Below are 25,833 nucleotides of genomic sequence, written 5' to 3' on the forward strand. Positions count from 1 at the left end.
CACACAGAACAGTAACCTGAAACGACTTACTGTACAAATACAATGCTCACTTTGGCACAACCCTCTCTGTGATCAACTGACAGCACATTCAAATGATGGCACCTTACAACAATGCTTTAAAAAAAAGACCAATTATTATGTGATGCGTAACTGTTGTAAAGATATTCTTCACAACCAGCCAGGGCTACGTATGGTTACATGATTCCTAATGACTAAACATGAAGCAAAACTTTGGAGTGTCGACTTTCTAAAAAAAGCTTGATCATATGGGCTAAGTGCAAAACGTTCAGTGTGTGTCAAGCATTGGGAGCGCAGATCTAGTGGGCGGCGTAAGTGATATTGGTGGGGGGGGGGGGGGGGAGTATTTGTGACGCTGTACACTGGTGTCATGGGAGGTATTTGTTCAACAGCAAAAACTTTTGCTAAACCCATTAAAACAAGCTTGCAGCCCTCCTACAATACAGAAAAGGAGGCAGTCTCTTCAGCTGAGGTCAAACCGTGGCTTCTGGAAAACAAACAAATGAAAAAAAAAAAAAGACAGACACATGTTTAGCACACTTCTCGAAGGACCTTCTCGCCTTGGCCCTCCCTAGATTCAGGTATAGGTTCAGGTTTAGATATGGGCCCCTCGTTGAGCTTGTCTCTTGGCTTGTAACGCGAGCAGGAGCGGAGGCATGACGTGTGTCTAAGCGTTTTGCATCTCTTTGCCGATCTTGTAGCTGAGGATCTTGTTCCAGTCGATCTTGGTACGGGTGACCGGAAGCTGCCGACGTAAGGCCTTGAAGGTGGTGTCAGACATGGTCTGGTAGTTCTCACTGATGGCCGTCTGGAAAGCAAAGGCCAGGGGAAAAAAAAAAAAAAATCACACTTCGCACATTATAGATTTAATCAGGAGCTTTTCATCCTCTATCAAGAGTAACATCCAATGACAGAACTGTAAAACAATGACTAGCCAATCAAAATCAACTGGAAAACTAACCTGATATTCATTCTCAGCATTTTCAATGATTCTGACAAATTCCTTGGCAGTCTGTACCTCATTCTGTTGAAATATAAGAAAGGGAAAAAAAAGATCACTAAACCACAAAAACAAAAGCACCAACTTAGCTCACTCATAATTCCTAATGGGAAGATTTTTTTTAAAGGTATTTAATTTTTAATTTACTGTTTTATTTCATTTTGGTGATTTTGTTCAGAACAAAAATGGATTTCCTGGGCAATTTCATATCTCTTTCCTCTCTTATTATCTTCTCATCAAACTAGGAAGGAAGGGTCCGTGTAACGGTTCACAATTCAATTTTCGGACCATAAAATGCAAATGAAAAATGGAAACCAGACATCAGACCAGAGTAAATACAGAGTAAAGCCTCCATGAATGCTCAATCAACACAACCACAATAAGCATATTTCGCCCATAGACTGTAAAAAAAAATTTGCCTCAGATTCGCTATATGGACGAGTAAAATACTGGCAACAATTTTAATGGAAAATGGATTGATATTGTCAGAATGTGGCCATTTTTTCCAGCAAGGGTTAACAGTGCAGTTATTATCAATAAAAACTGTCACTAAGGGTAAAAAATGTCGTCATGTGTTCAAACTTCTCCTCAATGTGCATGCAGTGTAACTGTAAATAAAGCAGTTGCATCTATGAAACGATAGTGAAGCTAGTCCACGGCCACGCCCCCGTGCTAATGGTACCGCCCACGGCGCAAATTACAAGACGAAAATTAAAAAATTAAAACTATTCAAATGTTTGTTTCTGTAGTCACCATTTAGCACAAGTAAAATTGAAAAAAGGGAGAAAAAGGCAACTATCCATTGATAATGTAACTGGAAAAACAAGAAAAATTGATATCTGGTTTCCATTTTTCATGTGCATTTTATGGTCCGAAAATTGAATTGTGAAGCGTTACACGGACCAGGAAGCATGTGGCGCTAGTACAAACTAAATGAAAAGCAAAAGGAATAAAACATCAAGTTGCTTTTCCTAACTTATCATTCTTGTGTTGCTATTGCGAGCATTCGGAAATCGAGATTTGCAGTGAAGGTTTGAGGCAGCAAGCCGTCTAAGTAGGGGTGTCACGATTCTCCAAATCCTCGATTCGATTAAGTTATCGATTCTAAGGTCACGATTCGATTCGATTCTCGATTTAAAAAAAAAAAATGTAAAGCGCAGATTGCTATGCAATTTTTAGACTACACATTTATGCATTATGCAATATAAATTTGTTCACAATGTACACTACACCATTGCCAAATTTAAAATATAACAAAAACAAGTAACATCATAAATGTAACAATAACTTTATTAAGTCAATTGGAAACTTAAGAGAAACTAAATGGCAGGTTACTTTGCTTTTGTAACTGCAGTCTTCTCAGAAGATGACCTTTATGTTCACAATCACAACAAAACAAACAAAAGCAATAAAACAGCAATGTCCATAGACTCCACACTAGTCTTCTCTGAATAATTAAGCATCTTAAACTATTTCCGAACAGTTATATTCTGTTATAAAAAAAAACATATACTACACAAATAACTACTTTTTATCCCCTGAGAATGATGACTGTATTTTTCATTATTTTATGTTCTTCCTAAAGAGGGATCTGTTGTTTTGTTTAGAGCTGCTATTATCAGTTGTCACAGGGATGGTTACATTTTGTCTGTCCAACTTCCATTCCACTACCATTTCCAGTATAATGTGCTGTGACAGTCATGAAGCTCTGTGTTGCTCTGGAGGTCCAGCAATCTGTAGTCAAGGCCACTAAATGTGCACTTCTCAGACCTTCAATAACTTTCTCCTTTACATTGTTGTACAATCAGGGTATCACCATAGTTGTGCCGGATTCACATATAGCGCCTAAAAACGCGTAGAAAACGCTGGGCGCGCCGCATTCTTCATTTTGCATAGCGCCAGGGCGGTTGCGCTTCAGTTGGTTCTTGTCACATGACCTATTGTGTGCGTATGGTGCGCTTGCGGTATTCTGAAAAGCTGAGATGTTTTTATCTCGACGCGGCGCGGACGCGCAAGTTCCGTTGATGGGTCTTCTATATCTGCAGTTGCCATATGTGTCAGTTAGAGGACTCGCAGCCTTTCAACAGGTGTTTTGTTTTCCGCACTGTGATGAGTCGTTCATCATGAATGAGTCATTCATCATAAACGATCTGTTCATTGCCTCTGTCACGCGACAAATGAACAAAAGACTCGGAAGGTAAAGTAATCATGTTCTCTGTAAATTATTTTTCACTGCATTCAATATGTACATCTTCTTAATGTTCGGGGAATTTGCATGTTAATAGTATAACATTTAAAGCCCCTGAAATGACTAGAAAAAAAGTTTAGTTAATTTTGATGAACGAGATTGCACAATAGAGTCAGTAAAACGATCCGAACTTTCCATCACGGACGCGACATGGGGCGTGGCAGTATCGACGATACCATTTTTTATTTCGATTTCGATACCATTGAATTAATTTCGATCGATTTCGATTTAATATCGAAATCGTGACACCCCTACGTCTAAGTGAATATTATATTCTGGCAAACTTCCAACATTGACAATTAAAAGCTATAATAATTGATAGCAATTAGCTTAAGCACAGCACGGTGCCTTTCACACTGTTACGACTTAATTAACAACTGAAACGATTTGGGAAACATTATTGAATTGTTACATTTTTTATAAAAAAATCTAACGGTTCAACAATGAAACAAAGTGCATCAGACTTTTATATGTTTCCAAATGCACGTTATTGGAAATAACGGTTTATTGAAAAACCCAAACAAACTCAATGCTGATATCGTGACACAGATTTTCACCAAATCCAAGAACTCAAAGCTCAGAATACAAACAGTGTTAGCAGACGTACTAAAAAGACTTCATCTATCAATACAGCACCACACCTACTGTCATTAGAAATGTCATTCTTAGGGCGGCCGGCTGTTCATTTATCAGTCAGGTTGTTTGTGTTGCACTGACTCATTAACAGGAAGTCCTGAGGACTCGAATAACTTACGCTGATGATCAGAGACTCTTGCACTTCCTTGTGGCTGACCAGCTGCACGTTGCCATCCTCATAATAATGAACCTGGATCTTCAGCACTCCCACCACCTGAGCAGTGGGCTGAGAAATGGAGAACTTCCATTCCGATCGGCAGCGCCCGTTCCTGTGAGCAGAGAAATGGAGGAAGTTCAATGGTATTTAGTCTAACAGACAAGAAGAACAAGACTAATGGCATTTCTAGTAGTTTGATTGTGGAAAACGCAATGTTGCATGTAATCCTGTATAATTGTTCGCAGTGGATTATTACTATACTAAAGACCATTCACTATTTAGTTCCTAGAAATCTGTTATGGATGTGACATCTCAAAGAAAGATGTTCTTTTGTGCCGTTAAGCCACGTGTTGTGCTGTCTGTACGTGTGAAAGAGCAGTACGTGTAGATGACCTTTGCTGTCTAGCGCACCTGTTCTCCATTCAAAAGACACATAATTGTATCTAGATACAGTGAAGTCACGATCTAGGAGGGGCAGAGCTCATTCCACACATCTAAAGATCATATATCGTAATTGGAACAAAGCCGGTCTCTGCATTAAGCCGTATTCAAAGCAAAGAGTGAACAACCATTATGTTTTTTTTTTTACTCATTATGGGCTATTCACATACTTTAAAACGCAACTTTTTTTAACTTGAGCCCCGTGTTTTTAGAACGCTGTGTCATGCGTGAGACGCTGCAGAAGACAAGAGATACAACGGTCAGACACGTCCGTCTTGTTTACAAAGTAAAACAATGTAAATATAGTGGTGGAACCGAAAAACATGTTCTGTTCGAACAGGCCCTTAGAGAACCAATCAAATGTGTAGACACGCCCATTCATTCTTTATTATTACTTTTTTACACAGTTTAGTACAATGGGCTTTCTCAACCAACTTGACCTGGTGCATCCTGGGAAATTCATTCATAAGCCCTATTCAAACTGTAATTGTTTTAAAAGGAATGCAGGGTATTTTCAACATTAACTGGCGTTAGTCTGTGATTTTAATGTTTACGTTAATAAAAACATGAAATGCTACTAGTAATAATAAAAAAAAAATTCAAAAGTATGTGTTCTTTCTTCATTGAACATCTCTGGACTGGAACTCTGGTTGTCAGGTGACAGTCAGAATGAGCGTTATAACAGATGTGAATGCGATAACATTAAATAATATTTTCATTAAAACCCCCAGAACACGTATTTCATGTAATCATTCTGTGATACGTTTTGTGTTTGTATTTCTCCTTTTGTGGTCCGAAAAAGAAATACAACACAAGGGTGAGTAAATAATGACTTAATTGTAATTTTTTGGGTGAACTAAAACTTTGAGGATGGGATAATTAGGATAAACAGTAAAGAAATTACCAGAAATTTTTGGGCTGAAACTGATGACCCTCGATGCAGGCAATGATGGTTTGCTGTCCATCAATGGTTTTCCCATAAACCTAAAAGACAACAATACAAAAACTGTCAGCAAACATGTCTTACAAACTGCTTTATTAAACAAGCTTTTCCTTTAACGTAAACCAAAATCCAATCTAATGACTCACAGTGCAGACTCCAGTGGGGTAATGATCTTTGACATACGCCCTCAGAGCCTCGTCACAAGCATCCCTCCACGGCCTGAGGGCTGCCTCACCCTCATAAGACTGTAGGTCACTCGCCTCTTTCCTCAGATGGTCAAACTTGAACGACTGTTTCTTACGAGGGTCAAAGAATCGTCCGTGGCCAAGATCTCCATGCTCTGTGATCAAAACCTGCAGTTTGGAAGCAGTTTAAGTACAATTAAATATAATATTCAGTTTAAAATACACTTTTTCCTGCTGATTTAAAGGGATAGTTCACCCTAAAATGAAAATTCTGTCATTAATTACTCACCCTCATGTCATTCCAAACCTGTAAGACTTTTTGTTCATCTTTGGAACACAAATGATGATCTTTTTAATTAAATCTGAGAGATTTCTCTCCCTTCATTGACAGCCTATGCAACTACCACTTTAAAGACCCAGAAAAGGAGCAGTAAAGACATTATAAAAGTAATCCATGTGACTCCAGTAATTTTATGATGTAACTGCTTTGTTTGTGCAATTTTTTTTACCATTTTATCAACACAATATTAATCTCCAACGCTTGTTCCAATGAACGAAAGTCTTACGGGTTTAGAATTACATGAAGCTGAGGAATTAATGATAGAATTTTCCTTTTTGGGTGAACTATCCCTTTAAGGGGTTTGACTAGCAGCAAACTACAATTACAAATCAAACCGAACACACTGAGGGTGGCCTGAGAGCCGAAACGCGTGAACTTTCCGCTTGTGTAAAATAAAAAATAAACAAAAAAACTTGCTGAATTTTGAGTGCGAATCACAGTTAATTTTTTTAATTCAAATTTAAATACCATTACTTGTTTTCTTTATCAACAGAAAATGCCATTCACAACCCATTTTCTTTCCAGTAATGTGATGTATTTTAGTAAACCAGGATATTCACTGAGAAAAATTAATAAAACATATTGTTTTGACCTGGTTGACAACATCTTGACCTGGTTTTAGTCATCGATATACCGGATAGTACGTCTTAAATATGGGTTTGCTAAAACAATGCCTAAAAAATATTTGGCTTTTGGTTAAAATTAAGGTGACCGTCTAGGTAAAGTAATTTCATGCACATTTTTGACAAGCAGTTTCCAAAGACAAACATTGTTTTCTTTGGAATAATGTGCATTGGTGAATCATGCACAAAATGACCAGGAATGTGTGTTAAAGGGACAGTTCACACAAAAATGTAAATTCTCTCATCATTTACTCACCATAATCCCATCCCTGATGTATATGACAGAGTTTGAGATGGCACCACTTCTCACACAGGCTTTATAACACACTTACATCACACATCCCATTATATCAAAGTAAACCAGAGGCAATTTTGCAAGCATCAAACAAGTGTCAGCCTTTCAATGGCATTACATGGATTATATAAAAAAAGGCCTATACTTAAAGGATGGCATGAGGATGAGTAAATGATGAGAGAATTTCCATTTTTGGTTGAACCATCCCTTAAAGAAATTAAATAGGGTCCATTTCACTTCCGGGTGAATGTTAGGTGAACGTTAATCACCTGATCTTCACTTCCATCAAGTTTAGCAGGTGTGAACTGGGCCATGTTGTACTGGGCAAAGGCACTGTCACAAACAGAAAACAATGTTTAGCATCATATTTAAAATTTGCAACATAATAAATAATCTCTGAATATTGATTCACAAAATGTTTAAGGACTTCTGATGAAGCCAATGAGCTAAATATATCACTTCTCCATAGATATATTAATATTGTGAAGGGGATACTGAACTGAAAGAGACACTGAAAAATGGTTGTACACAAATTGGACAGAATCTAAACTCCATTTTATAGTACCATAATAGTACAATAAAGACAGGCTACTCACTGAGCCGCCCCTTCCCTGAGCAGATTGTCATTATTGAGCAGTAGCCGCACATCTGAAACCAAAGAAAAGGCATCATGTGATATCACGTGAACATTATGATGTCAGCAAGTCACGTTGGTCATTATAATGTGATTCCTCTTATCATGTACAACTGTTCAAAAACATTTTTTCTTTTTTGGAAAGAAATGAATACTATTTATTCAGCAAGGATGCATTGAATTGATCAAAGTAACAGTATAATGTACATTTATGATGTAAAAAAAAATCTTGAATACATCGCCCTTTTGAACTTTCTATTCATCAAAGAATCCTAAAAAGAAATGCATCACGGATTCCACAAATAAAATGTTTTCAACATTGATAATGATAAAAAAAATTATAACTCTTGAGTAGAATATCTGCGTATTCAAAGGATTTCGGAAAACTGGAGTAATGATGCTGAAAATTCAGTTTTGCATCACAGGAATAAAATACGTTTGAAAATAATACTAAAATGAAACATTATTTTAAATTGTTTTAACAACCTTGCTGAGCAAAAAAAAAAAAGAAGACTTTTTCAAAAACATTAAAAAATATATTAAAATAAAGCAGGTACAAAATGTGTCAGGTGTGCTTCTTCATCTTATGATATTTCTATACATTTTTCATGAACGTTTTACCATTAAAGACTTCATTGAACTCTCCAGGGGGAGCATGGATGACAAAATTTGCAGCAATGCGGACCTGTGGAAAGAGAAAAGTAAAACTTATGAAGAAAGTTGCAAGCGTTGTATAACGCATACACATGCACAATTCATGTCGAGTGTTTATTCAAACCCTAAGCTTCCAGAAAAACTCAAAAAAAGAAAAACGTCATTTTCGAGAATAGTTGGGGTGTTGTTGTGCATATATAGACTCTAAGAGCCACAAAAAACACTTATCAGTTATTCACTTCCTTTGAAAACAGGTCAAATGGTGCCTTAGTAACACACTGTGCCCACATCGGGTCACTCCTTAGAAGGGATGAGGCTTTTCTTAGCAGTGCACATGTAAGCATTATGGGCCAGGCAGTGACACCTAGTCCTGCTCCGACACCCATTCTGGACTCATTCCAGTGGAAACCACTACGGTCTGTCTTCAGACTAACAAACAAATACTGTAAAAAACACCAGTTGAGTTTGTTTTGTCCACAATTAACTGAGATAAAATACATTTGGTTATGTTATTTGGAAATGCAATGGTTCAAATCCAAATTGTAAGAATGATTAAACACATGCAAACCATGAAGAAAATATGTCAACTTACACATTATATAATAACTTTCAATTCTATTGAAAGTGTAGAAGTTATCTAGGATGCCTAAAATAAGCTAAAATATTGCAACAAAATCATGCCTGATCTTGACGTTTTACTGATGGTTGTTCTGATTGGGTTCCCCTGGGTTGTTCTCTTGCATGACAGCATTTCTAAAACCTACATTTGATCTGTATGTAGAAATAAATGTGTGCACATTTTCTGAAAGAAAACAAAATTATAATTTGGTGTTTATGGTTTCATTGTCCAATCACATGTTTAAAAAAGTTTAATAACCTTTATTACTGACAGGCAAATGAATGCATTATTGTAGATGAGTTAACTCTAACTCTTAACATTATTGTAAATTGAGTTAACTGTCCCACACACACAATATAAAGAATGAATGAATTAAGTTTTTATATAGGCTAGCACTTTATTTTGTACTATTGTACAACCAAAGTGCCAAATCAGCCTCAGATTTCAGCAGAATATGAATTCTTGTCATTAATGGAAATCTACAAATTACTCATAACATATAAAAAAAAACAGCCTGTTTTCCACTGGTAAACTACAATAAAGTTTTTTTGTGGTTGAATTCTCCATCTTCCTCACACTTTTAATTGGAAGAAGCAACCAATTCCCATACAACTGCTTTAAAAACTAACATTTTAAAGGGATAGTTCATCCAAAAAATGGAAAATTTCATTAAATATAAATATAATTACCCGCATTCATCATGTCATTCCAAACCCGTAAGACTTTTGTTCATCTTTTGAACACAAATGAAGATCTTTTTAATGAAATCTGAGAGCTTTCTTTCCCTCCATTGAAGGCTACGCAACTACCACTTTGACGCTTCAAAAAGTTCATAAAGAGATCGTAAAACTGATCCATTTGAATAAAGCAGTTTAGACAATTTTCTGAAAAGACTTATTCGCTTTAAACAGATTTAGGTTATTATTCACATACAAACAATGATCAGCAAACATAAACAGAAGCTCAACCAAATACGCTTGATGCACGACAATGAACCTCATTGGTTCTCGCATGTCAAGCGAACAAGCTTGAGCTTTACCACAACTGATGTGTGAGTTGATGAAAGTTTATATGTAGATAAAAGGCTAAATTCAATCTGTTTATCATATAAAGCTATCGAGTCTTTTCAGAAATTTTGGACTAAACCACGTTTAACAATCTCTTTATGAACCTTTTGAAGCGTCAAAGTGGTAGTTGTGTAGCTGTCAATGGAGGGACAGAAATCTCTCAGATTTCATTAAAAGGATCTTCATTTGCATTCAGAATTTCTCACCGCATGAAGGTGAGAAATTAATGACAGAACTTTCATTTTGAGGTGAACTATCCCTTTAAGATTTCAAAGCATACTAAAATAGGGTGTTCAACACGATAATCCTATACTTATAACTAATAATTTCTATATATATATATAAAAAAAAAAAATCATCTTTTTTTGTTTACATAAAAAACCGTGCCCTCAAGTACAGGATAAGTTAGGCAATCTTTAGTTCTCACGGATGTTAGACAACATATCAGGGGTATCTAAAAATCACATCTACGCTACTCTTCAGCAGTTTGCAGCTGCAACAAGCTTTCCACATCTAAGCATTTCTGAAATGCTTCTTTCCTACTTAAACTGGCCTCAACACGACTGGACAGCTTATCATTTGAAGAGGTGGAGGGGCGAGTTCCTACATAAGAACAGCCCGTGACTCGCGTCGGCTCGGTGGCAGAGGGAGAGAGCGTGAGACCGGAAGAGCGCGCATGTAAGAGCATGCAGAAAGAGGGCTGGGTCACCAACACTCAGCTGAGAATACAAACAAGACCAGAGCAGAGGTTGCGCCCCTGTTTCAGTGCAAGGAAAGAACTTCCCCTTGGTCAGGTCTCAGTCAGCACATAAACCCAAAACGGCAAATGAAATGAAGCCATGCATACATGCGATAAGATTAGAAACAAATATACATGTACAGCAACAGTGATCTAAAATAAGTTTGTTATACGACACTTGGCTGTCACAAAATGCTAAGTTATATGACAAAGAATAAAAAGTGCATTACTGTAAATATACGTGTTGTTATATACAATATATACATTGTTAATGTTGTCGGAGTTATTTTACCCCCTTTTTAGATACCTCAGCAATCAATCAGCCTCTACTAATAGTCCGCAAACTCAGCAATACTTCCAATTTTGATGTGAAACCACTACCATTATCTAATAGAATACACTTTCAACACGTAAAAAATTTAATTAATCTGTAATCTCAGTCACCTAACACAGTCTAGCGTCTCTGAGAGTGCGATCTTCGATTAGATCGAGTTTCAGTTAGCCTGCTAGCTTCCTTAGCACACTCTTCATCGCGGATTTTATAGACTTTAAAACACACAATGTGCATAATAACATATATGACATGTTCACGAGTGTATAAAAGGTGTACATATACTAATAACAGTCAAGGGAAGATAAATCAGGGACCCTGAATAGATTATCTTATACCTTCTCCTCGTCGGAAAGCTGTTCCTCAAAGTCCGCCATCTTGGCTCAATTGGACCTGCCCTGTCAAAGTGCACCACGGGAAAACAATCGAAAACATGACAAAAGAGTTAAAAAAATTAATATTTGCCTACTCAACGTTATGTTTAGCTATTGAAGTTTGTTTATTGCACTCTGTGTGTCAAATAAGCTTTAAAGAAAAATAGATTAGCAAAAACGTTTTAGCAAAACAATATTAGTTTACTTTATTTATTTTATGCTTTGATTCAGTAAAAAAAGTTGTCATTCACGTTTTAAGCGAAATAGCCATTTACAGTATTATCCAAGCATATAACCTGTAGAAGATTACTTTTGTTTCATTTTTTGTAGCCTGTTTTAATGTCTGTACTTTTACCAAATATTGAAAAAGCTTGAAATACCCAAATATACAAGTTTATAAAATAAATAAACACGTCTTGTTTCTATAATTAGGCTATGATATACCAAATGTTTAATTAATTGATTGTTTTAATTTGTACTGTACTATCATACCTTGCTTTAATTGTTCATATTTAATCATGTCTATATTTCTATTAGTATCAAGCCATATTTGGTTATATACTAATGCCTACTGGAATAACGTGTTTCCCTGATTTGACGGAAATGAACAAGCCCAGTTTCTAAAATCAAGATCTACCAATCTTGATTGAGTTTTGAATTAAATAGCCCCATCCAGGTTATTAACTATCAATGAAAAGGGTCGCTCCGTCCATCATGGATGTTATGTAATGCCACTGTTTTAGGCAGTGTCGCAAAAGAGTGTTTCTCATTATTGAATTTTATTTACACCTATATTGACCAGTGAATACGACATATAAGCTAAAAACAAAAATAGTCTCTCTTCGATGTTTATGGACTGGTTCCTTTTTTAGCAGTCAATTGTATTATTTAAATAGTGAAGAAAATATCAATGCTCATTAGTGCGGAAATTTGTAGATGTACCCTTACTTGGTCACTGCATACACTCAGTTTCGATTCCGGAATCGCCTAGACCAGACAACATCCAAAACATAAACTACTGACATATAAATAACAGCACAATGCCTTCGCTCAGAACATCATACGAAGTGGGGCTTGATTTTCTCGAGTTTCTAGGGCAGAGGATCTCGAAAACAGACATAAACGAACTTCGGGATATTTACAACTTTGAGTTTAAAAGGTTTGTGCAGTGACTCATAGTCAACAGAGTCTTACTCATCTATTTTATGCTATTAATTCATGTCAAGTTTTGCTTTATTTTGTCTTCGTAATAAGTGTGTTTTGTATATAATCCTTTCGTTTGTGTATGATAATACTGTCATGTTTTTTTTTTTTTTAAAGCAATTGATTTCCAGGCTGTTGCATGTGATTGTTTGTTTTTCAGGGATGGAAGAAACGAACCCTCATTTTCCAAGGTGATCAATGCCTTAAAATTTTTCCACAAAGCTTCTACAAGCCATGGGAAAGTTGTGTTTCACGGAAAACCAAAGGTGAGAACTTAAATGATCATATTTTGTGTCTTTGGGTCCATTTCTGTAAGCTTTGAGATCTTCTAGTGTACTCATAAATGTGACAAACTACTTAACTTCCGCATCAAGCCATTTCGATTAGATTTTTAAGCAAATAAAATAAATCATCGCGGTTTCATCTCTCGTCTCTTCTCCTCCTGACAGGTGCGCGTGTACTACTGCGATCAGTGGAAGTCCTTCACACAGCAGAACACCAACATGCCAGCCACAGATTCTGTCCCAGCATCCTCTTCCTCATCTCCGCCTATCACTAAGCCTGTCCTGACCCCTAAGAAGAAGCTCGCTTCAGAAATCCTCAACAAACTCAGAGTGAAACGGTGATCCTCAGAGATATAAATCTGCCTGTTTTTGTCTGTCTAGGAAAAATAAAATCAACTTTAAATCTATAATTAATTAATAATGTGAAGATAATCACAGACTTCCCTTCTCAATGGCACATTTTCCTTTTGAAACTCATTGTTAGATGTGTCTTTGTTTTAGAGCTGAGCTCATCAAAGACAAAGGAGGTGTTGAAATAACCTCTGACCCCAAAGCCACTAAAGGGAAGGTAATGTTCATCATCAAGGAGCTGGGGAAGCTGTCCGTGGTGAAGTTTCACATCGTAAACCGGGGCGAGAGCTGCGTCTACTTCACTTACTACACAGCCTTGCACAAGATGCGCTGCTTTACTCTCGTGGATAAGAGGAGAGTGAACCGTGTTTCTCCTCTTCTCCTCTGTCCAGGTGAGAAAAACTTTGAGACCGTGATCTGATAGATAGATAGATAGATAGATAGATAGATAGATAGATAGATAGATAGATAGATAGATAGATAGATAGATAGATAGACCAAATGAAAATGTATATGTTGTCAGATGCTCACAGAAATGCCACATTAATGTCTTCCTGCTAGGTGAGAATTATGTTGTTGAAGTGCATTACAACATCCACCATCACGGACACTTTCCAGCTACCATGTACTTTGAGTTCTGTCCAGAGGCGGATCCTCCAGGTCCTGCTAAGCCCTTCTGCATAGTCCGGGAACTGGAGGCAGTGGTTCAGACTGGACTAGCTGAAACATTGGGCCCAGAGAGCCCGTATAACCCCAAACAGAACAGACGACTCCGCTCAGAGAACAGGATTGTGGAAGAAGGGGTCCCACCTGAGAGGTTAGATCTATCTATCTATCTATCTATCTATCTATCTATCTATCTATCTATCTATCTATCTATCTATCTATCTGTCTGTCTGTCTGTCTGTCTGTCTGTCTGTCTGTCTGTCTGTCTGTCTGTCTGTCTGTCTGTCTGTCTGTCTGTCTGTCTGTCTGTCCGTCCATCTATCTATCTATCTATAAATTCATCTATGTGTCTGTCTGTCCATCTATCATTCATCAATCCATATGTCTTCTATGTATTCGTCTATATGTGTCTGTATGTCCATCCATCTTTCATCCAACCATCCATCTTTATGTCTTCTATGTATCTATCTATCTATCTATCTATCTATCTATCTATCTATCTATCTATCTATCTATCTATCTATCTATCTATCTATCTATCTATCTATCTATCTATCTATCTATCTATCTATCTATCTATCTATCTATCTATTGTCTGTCTGTCTGTCTGTCTGTCTGTCTGTCTGTCCATCCATCTTCTATGTATTGGTCTATATATGTCTGTCTGTCCATCCATTATCAATCCATCATCTGTAGTCTGTTTGTATATCCATCCATCCATCCATCCATGTCTGTTTATAGCATGTCTATGTTCTTTGTATCCGTCTATATGTTTCTGTTTGTCATTTATCTTTTCTATCTACCTTTTAGCATACTAGTAGTAGCTCACTTCCTAGAATGCTAAGCAGATTCTGTGTTGTTGTATCACTCGTCTTCCCATTTTGTTTTTATAGTTTCATCAAACATGATCTGGCGATTATGGTGAAGTTGAAAACATACAGTTACCCAGCCTACTTGAAGGAGTTGGCCAAACACAAGCTGGAGGACTCCGAGCGCCTATCACCCTCAGTAAGACAGCAACTACCCAGAGTGAGGCAAGCATGGACTCTTTTACAACAAAGAAATTGTGTTGAAAACACAGCTCTCTCTCTTTCTGAGTGTGCATTGGTCTTATCTGTATGTTCTCAGGCGAGTGCTGGACACTCCGCTCTGCATGAAGAACTACACTGAGCGCTTTCACCTCCTCCTATACCTGGAAGAGATTCAGATGGAGGTGGACATCAGGAAGTATGATCTCTCTGGCAAGACCATGACCCTCGACAAAGAAAACAAAAGGTTGCTCGTTCTCAAAGTGAGTGAGAAGCAAAATGATCGCCAAATGTGTTGTCTTGTTTATGTCGGATGTTACTACAGATATCATGATGTCAATCAGAATCTTTTTTATAATGACTTCATCTCTTTATCTCAGGTACCAGGGGTGGCAGAGAACAGACCGTCCGTTCTGCGAGGAGATAAACTGAACGCGTCTGTGTCAAAGGACAAGAACCAGCCCGTCACAGTCTATGAAGGCTATGTCCATCGTGTAGAACTTGAGAGAGTTAAACTCGGCTTCTCAAAAAAGTAAGAAATATGTACTATTACAAACACTGTTAACATACATAGCTTCCTTAGATAGTAGGTGCATTGTGAAATATTTTTTTAAAGCACTGGTGTTATAAATATTATAATTAATAATATATTTAAAAAAATATATTGAATTGCTAAATTACTAAATAAATCTCAGATCAATTGTATTTATATATATTTTTTTTTTGAAGAAATTAGTACTTTTTAACAAGAATGCACTACATTGCTATAATACAAAAAACTTTCAATAAATTTCAATAAATGCTGTTTTTTTTACTTTCTGTTCATCAAAGAATCCTGAAAAAGAGTGTATTGTGGTCCCCACTAAAATATTAGCAGCACAACAGCTTTCAATATTGATATTAATGAGAAATGTTTCTTGAGCAGAAAAACAGCATATTATAATGATTTCTAAAGGATCATGTGACACTGAAGACTGAAAATTCAGCTTTCTCATCACAGGAATAAATTGTATAGAAGAAGGAAATATAATAATATTATATTATTAAATATGATATTTCTTTCATCAGTTTTTTAAAATTGAGAGACACCAATACACACTGAACAAAATTATAAACACAACACTTGTTTTTGCCACATTTTTCATTTTTCAACTCAAAGATCTAAGACTTTTACACACAAAAGGCCTATTTCTCTTAAAATATTGTTCACAAATCTGTCTAAATCTGTGTTAGTGAGCACTCCATCCACCTGGCATATCAAGATGCTGACAGTTATGATTATTGCACAGGTGTGCCTTAGGCTGGCCTCTCTAAAATGTGCAGTTTTACTGTATTGGGGGTTCCTCCTTTGGTTTTGTGTTTGTAGGCTTCTCCAGAAGTTTGTCAACAACATGAAGTTTGATGTGGAGTTCAACATCAATCGCTTCCCCTTGAATCTTCAGCACAGGGCGGTGGAGCTCGCTGCCAAGCACAAACTGGGCGATGTGATGTTTCCCTCTGATAAGGGCATTGGACACACTGCACTACCAAACCTCAGGTCTACACACATACACATACATAGACAGCTATCCGCACATGTGTTAGGAATTTCGTCCTTGATGTCAATAAGATAGGAACACAAACAATATATATAGTGGTCTCAGACTTTTGACCCCCACTGTATGTGTGTGTGTTTTTTTCTTCTCATAAAATCTAATTGTGTTCATCCTCCAGGATGTTCAACAAAGATTTAGAGAACAACCCTGAGCAGAAGGCGGCAGTGCAACACATCCTGTCAGGCACATCCAAACCAGCACCATACTTGATCTTCGGACCCCCGGGTACAGGAAAAACTGTCACAGTAGTGGAAGCCATAAAGCAGGTAAAGGCATTCATTACAACTACTTCATGTGTTATTAAACATCTATGTGACTCTCATGTGTGTTTGATTGTTGCATTAGGTGAATAAGTCAAAAGCCACGACCCATATCCTGGCCTGTGCTCCCTCAAACAGTGCCTGTGACCTCCTGTTTGAGAGGCTATTAGGATATGTGGATGCCCATCGCCTGTACCGACTGTATGCCCCCAGTAGAGACCCACGCACTGTACCGCAGAAACTGCTGGTAAGACATATGCACGGGGTATATCCGGAATGGCATACTACCATTCTTCTCGTACTGTTCACTAGCACCTTATTGCAGTACACAAGATCCAGGGGGCGGAGTTGGATCCAGATCTGAGGGGTGGAGTTTGGTAGGTTTAGGTGTGGGTTTAGGGATCAGGGGCGGAGATGGGTAGGTTTAGGTGTGGGTTTAGAGATCAGGGGCGGAGTTGGGTAGGTTTAGGTGTGGGTTTAGGGATCAGGGGGCGGAGTTGGGTAGGTTTAGGTATATGTAAGGATCCGACTCCTCTCCATGGATTTCATGTTCTATGAGGACCAGGTACGAGGACCATCTCGTACTGTTTGAAGGATGTATGTATCGTACACAAATGTCCTGTATACATGGAATATGCAGATGGAAACTAAAGTACACTGTGCAGAATACAATGCAATTCAGTTTGTTTCAGGATTGACAAATGTTAATATTAATAATTTATTGTTAAAAATATGTACAGTGTATATATAATTTTATAATTTTTCTAGTTTTTTTTAATAATCATTCTTAACTATATATAGTTTCCTATATATAGTTAAGGAAATATATTATTTATATATATTAAAATTACCAAAATTATTAAATATTTAATATGAATAAAAGGTTTATAAATATGTTCTATATATATATATGAAGGAATATATATTTATAATACTCTTCCCTATAATATTTAACTATATATTATTTAACTATATACTATTTAATTTACTATTAACTATGTACTATTTGAAATATTTATATTAATAAATGTGTGTTATATTTATCATACTAACCTATAATATTTAACTATATAAAAAAACAGAAGATGTATTCCTAAATATCCATTCCTACAGAAACACAGTAACTGGAATAAAGATCAGGACAGCTTCTTGCTCCCATCTCAAAAGGCTTTGATGAACTACACTGTCATTGTGGTTACACTGGTCACCTCTGGAAGGTACTGTCATATTCTCTGTCACCCTTACCTAATACTAGCTAGGATGTTCTGCTGTGAGGGCTAAACATGTATATATATTTGTGTGCTCTTCAGGCTCGTGTCAGGAGGTTTTCCTAAGGGTCACTTCACACACATTTTCATAGATGAGGCTGGACAAGCCGTGGAGCCTGAGTGCATCATCGGGATTGCGGGTAAAGGAGGAAGGGTTGGGAGAGGAGAATGAGAACGTGCATTGGAACACAAACAGATAAACAGATTGTTTATTTCTACATTGCGTTCGCTCTCTGTGCCCAAGGTTTGCTTTACCCTGAGGAGGGCCAGCTGGTTTTGGCCGGAGACCCGCAGCAGTTGGGCCCTGTTTTGAGATCTCCACTGGCACAACTACACGGACTGGGTACTCAAAATATTGTTCATGATTTCCTTTATATATTTACATTGGTTGTTTCTTCTTTAACTCACTAAAATTTCGGTCCTAACAGATATCGTTTGATATTAAACAGGTCAGTCCCTCCTGGAGAGGCTAATGAAACACAACCCTCTCTATCAGAAGAGCCAGGATGGTCATTCTGGATATGACAGCCGCTTCGTCACCAAACTTCTCCGCAACTACAGGTACCGATGGGGTATTTTTTTCTCCCATCAATATTTGATGTCATAAGTGTTGACGGATGACTTATAGTTGAGTTATTCTCATCCCATCCCAGGTCTCATCCCGCCATCCTCAAGATCCCCAACGAGCTCTTCTATGAGAATGAGCTGCAGGTGTTTGCAAACCAGATGGAGCGTGAGGCCTTCTGTCGCTGGGAGCATCTCCCTAAAGAGGTACCAGACCGCTGTAGAAAAGCTCATTTGTCTGACGAAGATGTAAGAAGTAAAGAAATGTGCTGGGCTTTCCCACAAGCACTCGTTTATGGTTATGATCTTTCAGAGCTATATCTATTATAGTTTTTAGAGCCCAAAATGCTTCATTCAAGCCCTTTCCGCTCCATGCGCGTTGCTTCTCTCTCTCTCTCCCTCGCTAAAAACAAGAATGCAGCTAATACAATTATTTTGATCTGTCATACAGATGACTCTTTCTTTCTTCAGTCGAAAAGATCTAGCGAAACGATCGGTCATTTCAAAAATAAATAAAAAAGTCAAAATGAACGAATCTTTTTCCGAGTCATTTCGTTCATTCAATTGTTTTTTGATTTGATTTCGATTTGTTCGTTTTGATGAACGAGTTCGAACAGGAGAGTCACGAACGTGCATCACAGAACAGAGCAAGGCGAGCTTTTTTATAATTTTTTTTTTTTGAAATGCCAGATCGTTTTGCTTGATAAGACCCTTATTCATCATCTGGAATCGTTTAAAGCTCTTTGAAGTTGCAATGGCGGTCATTTGGACCTTGAAACTGTTGGAGTCCATTGAAGTCCATTATATGGAGAAAAATCCTGGAATGTTTTCATCAAAAACCTTCATTTCTTTTCGACTGAAGAAAGAAAGACGTGGACATCTTGGATGACATGGGGGTGAAAAGTTTGAAAAGTGAGCTACTCCTTTAAACTAATTAGCTAGTTACGACTGTTACTTCTACAATATAGGGCAGTCAATAAAGGGATAGTTCACCCAAAAATGAAAATTCTGTCATCATTTACTCCCCCTTATGTTGTGCCAAACCTGAACACAAAAGATATTTTGAAGAATGTTGGTAATTTGAGCCATTGACTTTTATAGCTTGCATATTGTGCCCAAGAGCAGTTTGTGATGCTGTTTGCGTATGTTTGTTGGAACTACTAACGACAGAACTTGCAGACTCTTTTGGGAGATACAGATCAGATTTTTAAAAAAGGTGAAAATGGGAAGCTGCAAATATTGCACAATGAATTGATAAAGCACTTTTCTTGTTTCTGTGATGAACAGGGATTTCCTGTTGTGTTTCATGGAGTGATGGGGAAAGACGAAAGAGAGGCCAACAGTCCTTCATTCTTCAACGTGACAGAGATCGAGGTCATCGTCAGCTACCTCAACAAGCTCATGGAAACACAGGGCAAGAAGGGGCTGCCAAAACTCAGCGCCAATGACATTGGCATTATCGCTCCTTACAGGAAACAGGCAAGACTAAGAAAGCACTGTTGTAAAATTAGCTTAGAAAAAAATGTAGGAATTTTTTTTTGGTTATAGAAAATGTATTCTATTACCAATGAAAAATGACAAAATTTGGAGCAAAAAAAAGTTCAAACCCATCTTTACCTTTTAACAAAAGGTTTTTCATTAATTTTAGGTGGAAAAAATTCGGAAAGCTCTGAACACTGTGACGGAGTTACACAAGTGGAAAGAAATCAAGGTTTGCATGTGAATTTCCTCTTTCTTTTCCCCTCAAATCGCTCTGAACTCAGAATAAGTGATTTCTTTATTATATGACTTTTGCAGGTGGGGTCAGTGGAAGAGTTTCAGGGTCAAGAGAGAAAAGTCATCATAGTTTCTACTGTCCGTAGTAGCGTCAACTATGTCCAGATGGACCAAGACTTCAACATTGGCTTCCTCTCAAATGAGAAGGTGTATATACTTAATCTCTATTGGATGAGTAGCCATTTTTACTGGACTAAACCACACAACCATACAAAAGTTTGGGTTTGAAATAGTCTCTTATACACTTACTAGGGCTACAATTAATTGATCAAAAATACAATAAAAGTACAATTTAAAATGACAGGGTTTTTTATTCTTAATATCTTTAAAATGTTGTTTATTATTGTGACGACAAAGCTGAATTTTCCGGTCTTCAGTGTCACATGATCCTTGCATGCTGATTAGCTGCTCAAGAAACATTTATTATTATAATCAATGTTAAAAACAATTTAATAGAAAGTTCAAAACAACAGCATTTATGTGGATTGGAATTTTTTTGTAACATTGTAAAGGTTGTTATTGTCACTTTTGATCATTACATGCATCCTTGCTGAATAAAAGTATTCACTTCGTTCTAAAAAAAACCCCCCAAAAAACCAAGTTAACCAACCCTAAACTTTTGAACAACTATGGGCATTTGTGGAATCTAATACCGGTTGTTTTAGCATGAGTAAAAGTTACAAAGTTTATCACAGAAGCTTGTAATCATGGAAAAATGAGGAAAAGACGTCTAATGCATTTTCTGACCATCTGTTTGGACTTAGTTTAGAGAAATGATGCCATCCTGTAGTAAACGCTTTCTGTTTCCCACAGAGGTTTAATGTGGCCATGACGAGAGCCAAAGCCCTGCTCATTGTGGTGGGAAACCCAGTTATCCTAAGCAAGGATCCTACTTGGCAGAGGTAAGACCCTAGTTATGGTAACCCCATGGCAACTAGTCCCAATCTTTAATGGCATGATAGCAGACCATTTTGAACAGCAAGCTTCAATCTGATTGGCTGCCAGCTTTGTTTATAACATACCATATTAGTATTTCTAATGCAAAACATCATGTCATTAATTACTCATCCTCATGTCGTTCTAAACCCGTAAGACTTTAGTTTATCTTCGGAACACAAATGAAGATATTTTTGATTAAATCTGAGAGCTTTCTGTCCCTCCATTGACAGTTACGCAACTACCACTTTGACAAATTTTCTGAAGAGACTTGATCACTTTATATAATAAACAGATTTAGGCTATTATTCACGTATAGACATTGATCAGCAAATATAAACTGGAGCTCAAACGTGCTGCGTAACACGAGAATGAACCTCATTGGTTCTCGCATGTCAAGTGAACAAGCTTGAGCTTCCGTTTACCACAACTGATGTGTGAGTTGATGAATGTTTATATGTGAATAAAAGCCTAAATTCAATCTGTTTATCATAAAGCGATAATGCTTCTTTCTTTAGAAGATTTAGACTAAACCACTCAATTCATATGGATTACATTTATGAACTTTTTAAAGCATCAGAGTGGTAGTTTGTGTTCAGAGGTTGAACGAAAGTCTTACGGGTTTGAAACGACATGAGGGTGAGTAATTTTCATTTTGGGGTGAACTATCCCTTAATCTGTTCCACACTGTATGCTGTAGTTTATTAGTGTGCAATTATTATTTGTGTAGGTTTATCCGGTACTGTGAGCTGGAGCAGGGCAACACTGGCTTCGACTACAAAGATGCTGAAGGAGAGGAGGATGTGGTCAGCCGTCTGGCATCTTTAAAAATCAGCTCTGAAGGTAGGCAAGCTTACATAACACATCCAGACCCGAAGTGTGAGTGTATTATGTGCTCGTATGACTCATTGCGTGTTCATTTCTAGATGCGGACGAGAGTCCACTACAGCAGCATGTGCACCCGGAGTGGAGAGCTGAACAATGAGGACCAGATTCACAACAGTTTACATCTCGGGAAAATGTGAAATCGCTTTTTTTTTTTTTATCATTAAAGCAGTGTTGATTTGTCATAGCAGACTGATTCATTTTATAATTTCAGAAATTATGAAACATTTCAAAACAGTCCATTTATATACTACTGGAGATTTTAGCCCTTATGCAAACTGATGTAGATCAAAGTTCAGTCGCAATATCACTTTTACTAATCAATATTCTTTATTAAGTCTTCATTTCTTTCATTCAAAGCGCTTTATTTTGTTTCCAACAATGCACTATTTACTCATTTCAAATTCATTGAAACAGTGTTTCCAGCAAGTAGATTTTTAAAATGGCTATTAAAAACAAAAAATATAAACCAGTTCTGAAATTTATGTCAATATGTAATTGCAAATTATGGCAATATATATATCTTGAACTTTTTTATTTTTAGAGAAACTTTTTGTTTAAAGAAATGGGTTTTATATTATGGCATTAAGAATATTTTCAGGAATGCATGACTTTATGGCTACTATTTTGTTGTGGTATTGTTTTGTATATGTTATGATTGTACTTGGAAAAAAAGGGCAGAAAATACGTGGCAAATTATTTTTCAACAGTAAATTACGCAACATTTGTACGATGGACTTATCATTGCATGTCATTTCGCACAAAAGAAAACGAGTGCAACGTTTTTTGTTTCGAAAAAATAGTTTATTAACATAAGTTGGTTTCACTTCATTCAAACAACTACCACTAGTCCCGTTTACAAAGCATTGTTACTATGAGCACTCATAAAAATCTGGATTAATAAATCAAATTGAATACGTCCAGAAAAAAAGGAGACCATATGAACACAGCAGGTTGATCTCAGAGACTGGTTGCTGAAGTCTTTTCCTCATGCTGAGAATGACTTCACAAAGATCATGGGTCTATTCTCACACCTGCGTCGAGGATGTACTCCACAAATTAGTACTTTAAAAAAAGATTAAGACCAAGTTCCTCCTTTATTTGTGAGTAGTGTGTAGTTTGTATGTAGTCTAATGGGATGTTCCTTGTGCATTCAGTGCATTGCAGTCAGTATTTCAATAATGCCCTGTTTAATAAATTAAAATCCATGGCATAGTGTTCCATGCGTTCAAGAATTATACAGATGCTTATTATTTTAACCATCTGTGCACTTCTGATGGACCTAAACATAAAACACCACAAGAAAGATATTTTCTCACTCTTTTTCGATGAGCCTCACAAAGAAATGCCTGGGTCATATTTCACCTTAAAATAAACCATATATATATATATATATATATATATATATATATATATATACAAAGTGTATATATAGCCATATATATATATATATATATATATATATATATATATATATACAGTATATATATATATATATATATATATATATACTGTATATGTGTGTGTGTGTGTGTGTGTGTGTGTAGCATTAAAAAAATGTAGAATCATAAATTCTATATTTAAATTTTTAATGATATATGTATAACATTAAATTAAATTTAAATATTAAATTTCCACCCAAATATTTTTATTTTCTTAATGCAAACTATATTTTTGTATTTAATTTTTAGCTGATATATATGAAGGACTAAAAATAAAAAAAGGAAAAATAAATAAAAGTAGAAATAAATAAATGCAGAAATAAAATGAAAAAAAATAAAGATTTTTGTAATATAAATGGCTATTTCTGTATTTTTACATGTATTTATTTCTTTTTTGTGCATTTATACATGTATTTATTTACGTATTTATACATTTATGTATTTATTTATTTATATATTTCTACATTTATTTATTTATGTATTTTTACATTTCTACATTTATTTATTTATGTATTTCCACATTTCTTTTACTGCGCTTGTATGCTAATTGAGTGAATGCTGCGACTAGTTTGTACTAGGGCTGTCAGCATAATATATGTAGGTGCACTGTGTATAATTAATATATGAAGAGTTCAGATGCAAAAGCCTCTAAATGCCATTTGAAATTTTCTTCTTTAATGATGATTTTTATCAAGCTTGTATATTTAAGTTCAGTGATTTCACTTAAATGGCAATGATAATTACCTATTAATTGTTATTTAAGTGAAATTACTGAACTTAAATATACAAGTTTGATAAAAATCATCATTAAAGAAGAAAATTTCAAATGGCATTTAGAGGCTTTTGCATCTGAACTTTTCATATATATATATATATATATATATAAATACACACATGCTTGTATATATTTAAGAAATATTTTCATGTATATAGATTTATTATGCTTTATATTATATATAAATATTTTATATATAATTTTCTTTTTAAATATACATGCATGTGTGTGTATTTATACATATACAAAATAATTATACACAGTGCACCCACTTATATTATGTAAACAAAAATTTATTTTGGATGCAATTAATTGTTTGACAGCCCTAGTGTGTACAGTGTAATACAATCTATGATAATGAGCTATGGTAATGAGTCAGGCGGTGCTTAACTGTGGATCGTCCATTTTCAGCATGGCAGTCAGGTCAGAAACGTTCCCATTTGAAATCATTAGCATTTGCTTCAACAAAAGTCTCCATCCAGGCTACATAAAACTCAAAATAGCTAAACTCAGCATTACAGAGTAGGCTTCCTCGTACCAGTGAAATCAAGGCAGTAGTAGTAGATTTGATCACATCGCTCTAACCAATCCTGCTTCAGACTCAATTAGCATACAGGCGCAGGGAAAAATAAATGTGGAAATACATAAATAAATAAATAAATAAATGTGGAAATACATAAATGTATAAATAAATAAAATGTAGATATATATATAAATGCATAAATAATGTAAAAATACTTAAATAGCATTTATATTATCAACATGTATTTATTTTCACTATATTTCTGCATTTATTTATTTCTACATTTATTTATTTATTTTTCCTTTTGTCATTTTTAGTCCTTCATAGATATATGACCCAAAACACATTCTTAATTGTTTTTGTGAATTTCCTATTTTACAATATCAGACCAGATTGAAACAGAGCTCCACCACGCTAATGAATTAAACACTCGTTCAAAGTCAACACAGACAGGAAACATGTGGCTGGATTTATGTAGCATTGATAATTTACCTCATGTCAGACATCTCATCTCACCAGCAGCAGACAGTAGCGGAAGTGACATCACCAGTATGGATTCTACACCAGTTAATAAAAGCTACAGCTCTTCTAGAAGCACAACGGCGTGATTAGCTAAGGTTTCGAATGATCCGAACACATCATGATTACTGGCATGCAACATTACAACAATGATCGTGACCAAACGCATGCATGCACATAACCGTTCGGTTCATCTCATCTCCACCCGAACGCATTACAGACTGATAACTAAAGGCACACAATTCTGTGGGAACTGGAAAGGCACTCAAGGCCTTTTCCAACTAATATACATTTGTTAACAATCATCAGTTTGTGAATTTATTTGACGTTTCGCAACGCTAGACACCTTCTAAAGTGATCGCACCTTAAATGTAATATTTTCAGTAACAATACTCAAGCATGTGTGAGGAGGACAATACAGTCAGATCATATGACGGCATGAGCTCAGCCTAAA

General features: G+C 36.2%; 2 protein-coding genes across 2 annotated transcripts; one reads left to right on the top strand and one right to left on the bottom strand.

Annotated features, from left to right (window-relative positions):
- Nucleotides 1-625: 625 nt before the first annotated feature.
- Nucleotides 626-11,334, bottom strand: capza1a (capping actin protein of muscle Z-line subunit alpha 1a). Its single transcript, XM_089134409.1, has 9 exons — nt 11,269-11,334; nt 8,142-8,205; nt 7,483-7,534; nt 7,156-7,219; nt 5,590-5,796; nt 5,405-5,484; nt 4,021-4,171; nt 980-1,042; nt 626-826 (listed from the first exon to the last, which is right to left on the bottom strand). The coding sequence occupies exons 1-9, from the start codon at nt 11,305-11,307 to the stop codon at nt 686-688; spliced, it is 861 nt and encodes a 286-aa protein (XP_088990535.1). The 5' UTR covers nt 11,308-11,334; the 3' UTR covers nt 626-685.
- A 929-nt stretch (nt 11,335-12,263) lies between these two features.
- On the top strand, nt 12,264-22,305 carry mov10a (Mov10 RNA helicase a). Its single transcript, XM_039692763.2, has 22 exons — nt 12,264-12,463; nt 12,668-12,773; nt 12,957-13,129; nt 13,293-13,534; nt 13,704-13,959; nt 14,702-14,842; nt 14,937-15,099; nt 15,217-15,368; nt 16,203-16,373; nt 16,550-16,697; nt 16,777-16,938; nt 17,805-17,908; nt 18,002-18,099; nt 18,204-18,302; nt 18,409-18,520; nt 18,613-18,730; nt 19,811-20,002; nt 20,172-20,234; nt 20,321-20,446; nt 21,113-21,201; nt 21,966-22,078; nt 22,162-22,305. The coding sequence occupies exons 1-22, from the start codon at nt 12,345-12,347 to the stop codon at nt 22,218-22,220; spliced, it is 3,006 nt and encodes a 1,001-aa protein (XP_039548697.2). The 5' UTR covers nt 12,264-12,344; the 3' UTR covers nt 22,221-22,305.
- The last annotated feature ends 3,528 nt before the right edge of the window (nt 22,306-25,833 follow it).

Source organism: Pimephales promelas, chromosome 8 (genome assembly GCF_988280905.1).
Source record: "Pimephales promelas chromosome 8, fPimPro1.hap1.1, whole genome shotgun sequence".
NCBI classification, from domain to species: Eukaryota; Metazoa; Chordata; class Actinopteri; order Cypriniformes; family Leuciscidae; genus Pimephales; species Pimephales promelas.

Bases quoted from the DNA above. Each gene is read 5' to 3' on its own strand.
- mov10a (XM_039692763.2), top strand. From the start codon at position 12,345: ATGCCTTCGCTCAGAACATCATACGAAGTGGGGCTTGATTTTCTCGAG. The intron at 12,774-12,956 runs GTGAGAACTTAA...TCCTCCTGACAG, and splicing joins TGTTTCACGGAAAACCAAAG to GTGCGCGTGTACTACTGCGA. The intron at 15,100-15,216 runs GTGAGTGAGAAG...TCTTTATCTCAG, and splicing joins AAAGGTTGCTCGTTCTCAAA to GTACCAGGGGTGGCAGAGAA.
- capza1a (XM_089134409.1), bottom strand. From the start codon at position 11,307: ATGGCGGACTTTGAGGAACAGCTTTCCGACGAGGAGAAG. The intron at 5,485-5,589 runs GTGAGTCATTAG...GTTGTCTTTTAG, and splicing joins ACCCCACTGGAGTCTGCACT to GTTTATGGGAAAACCATTGA. The intron at 1,043-4,020 runs GTAAGTTATTCG...ATATTTCAACAG, and splicing joins AAGAGTCTCTGATCATCAGC to AATGAGGTACAGACTGCCAA.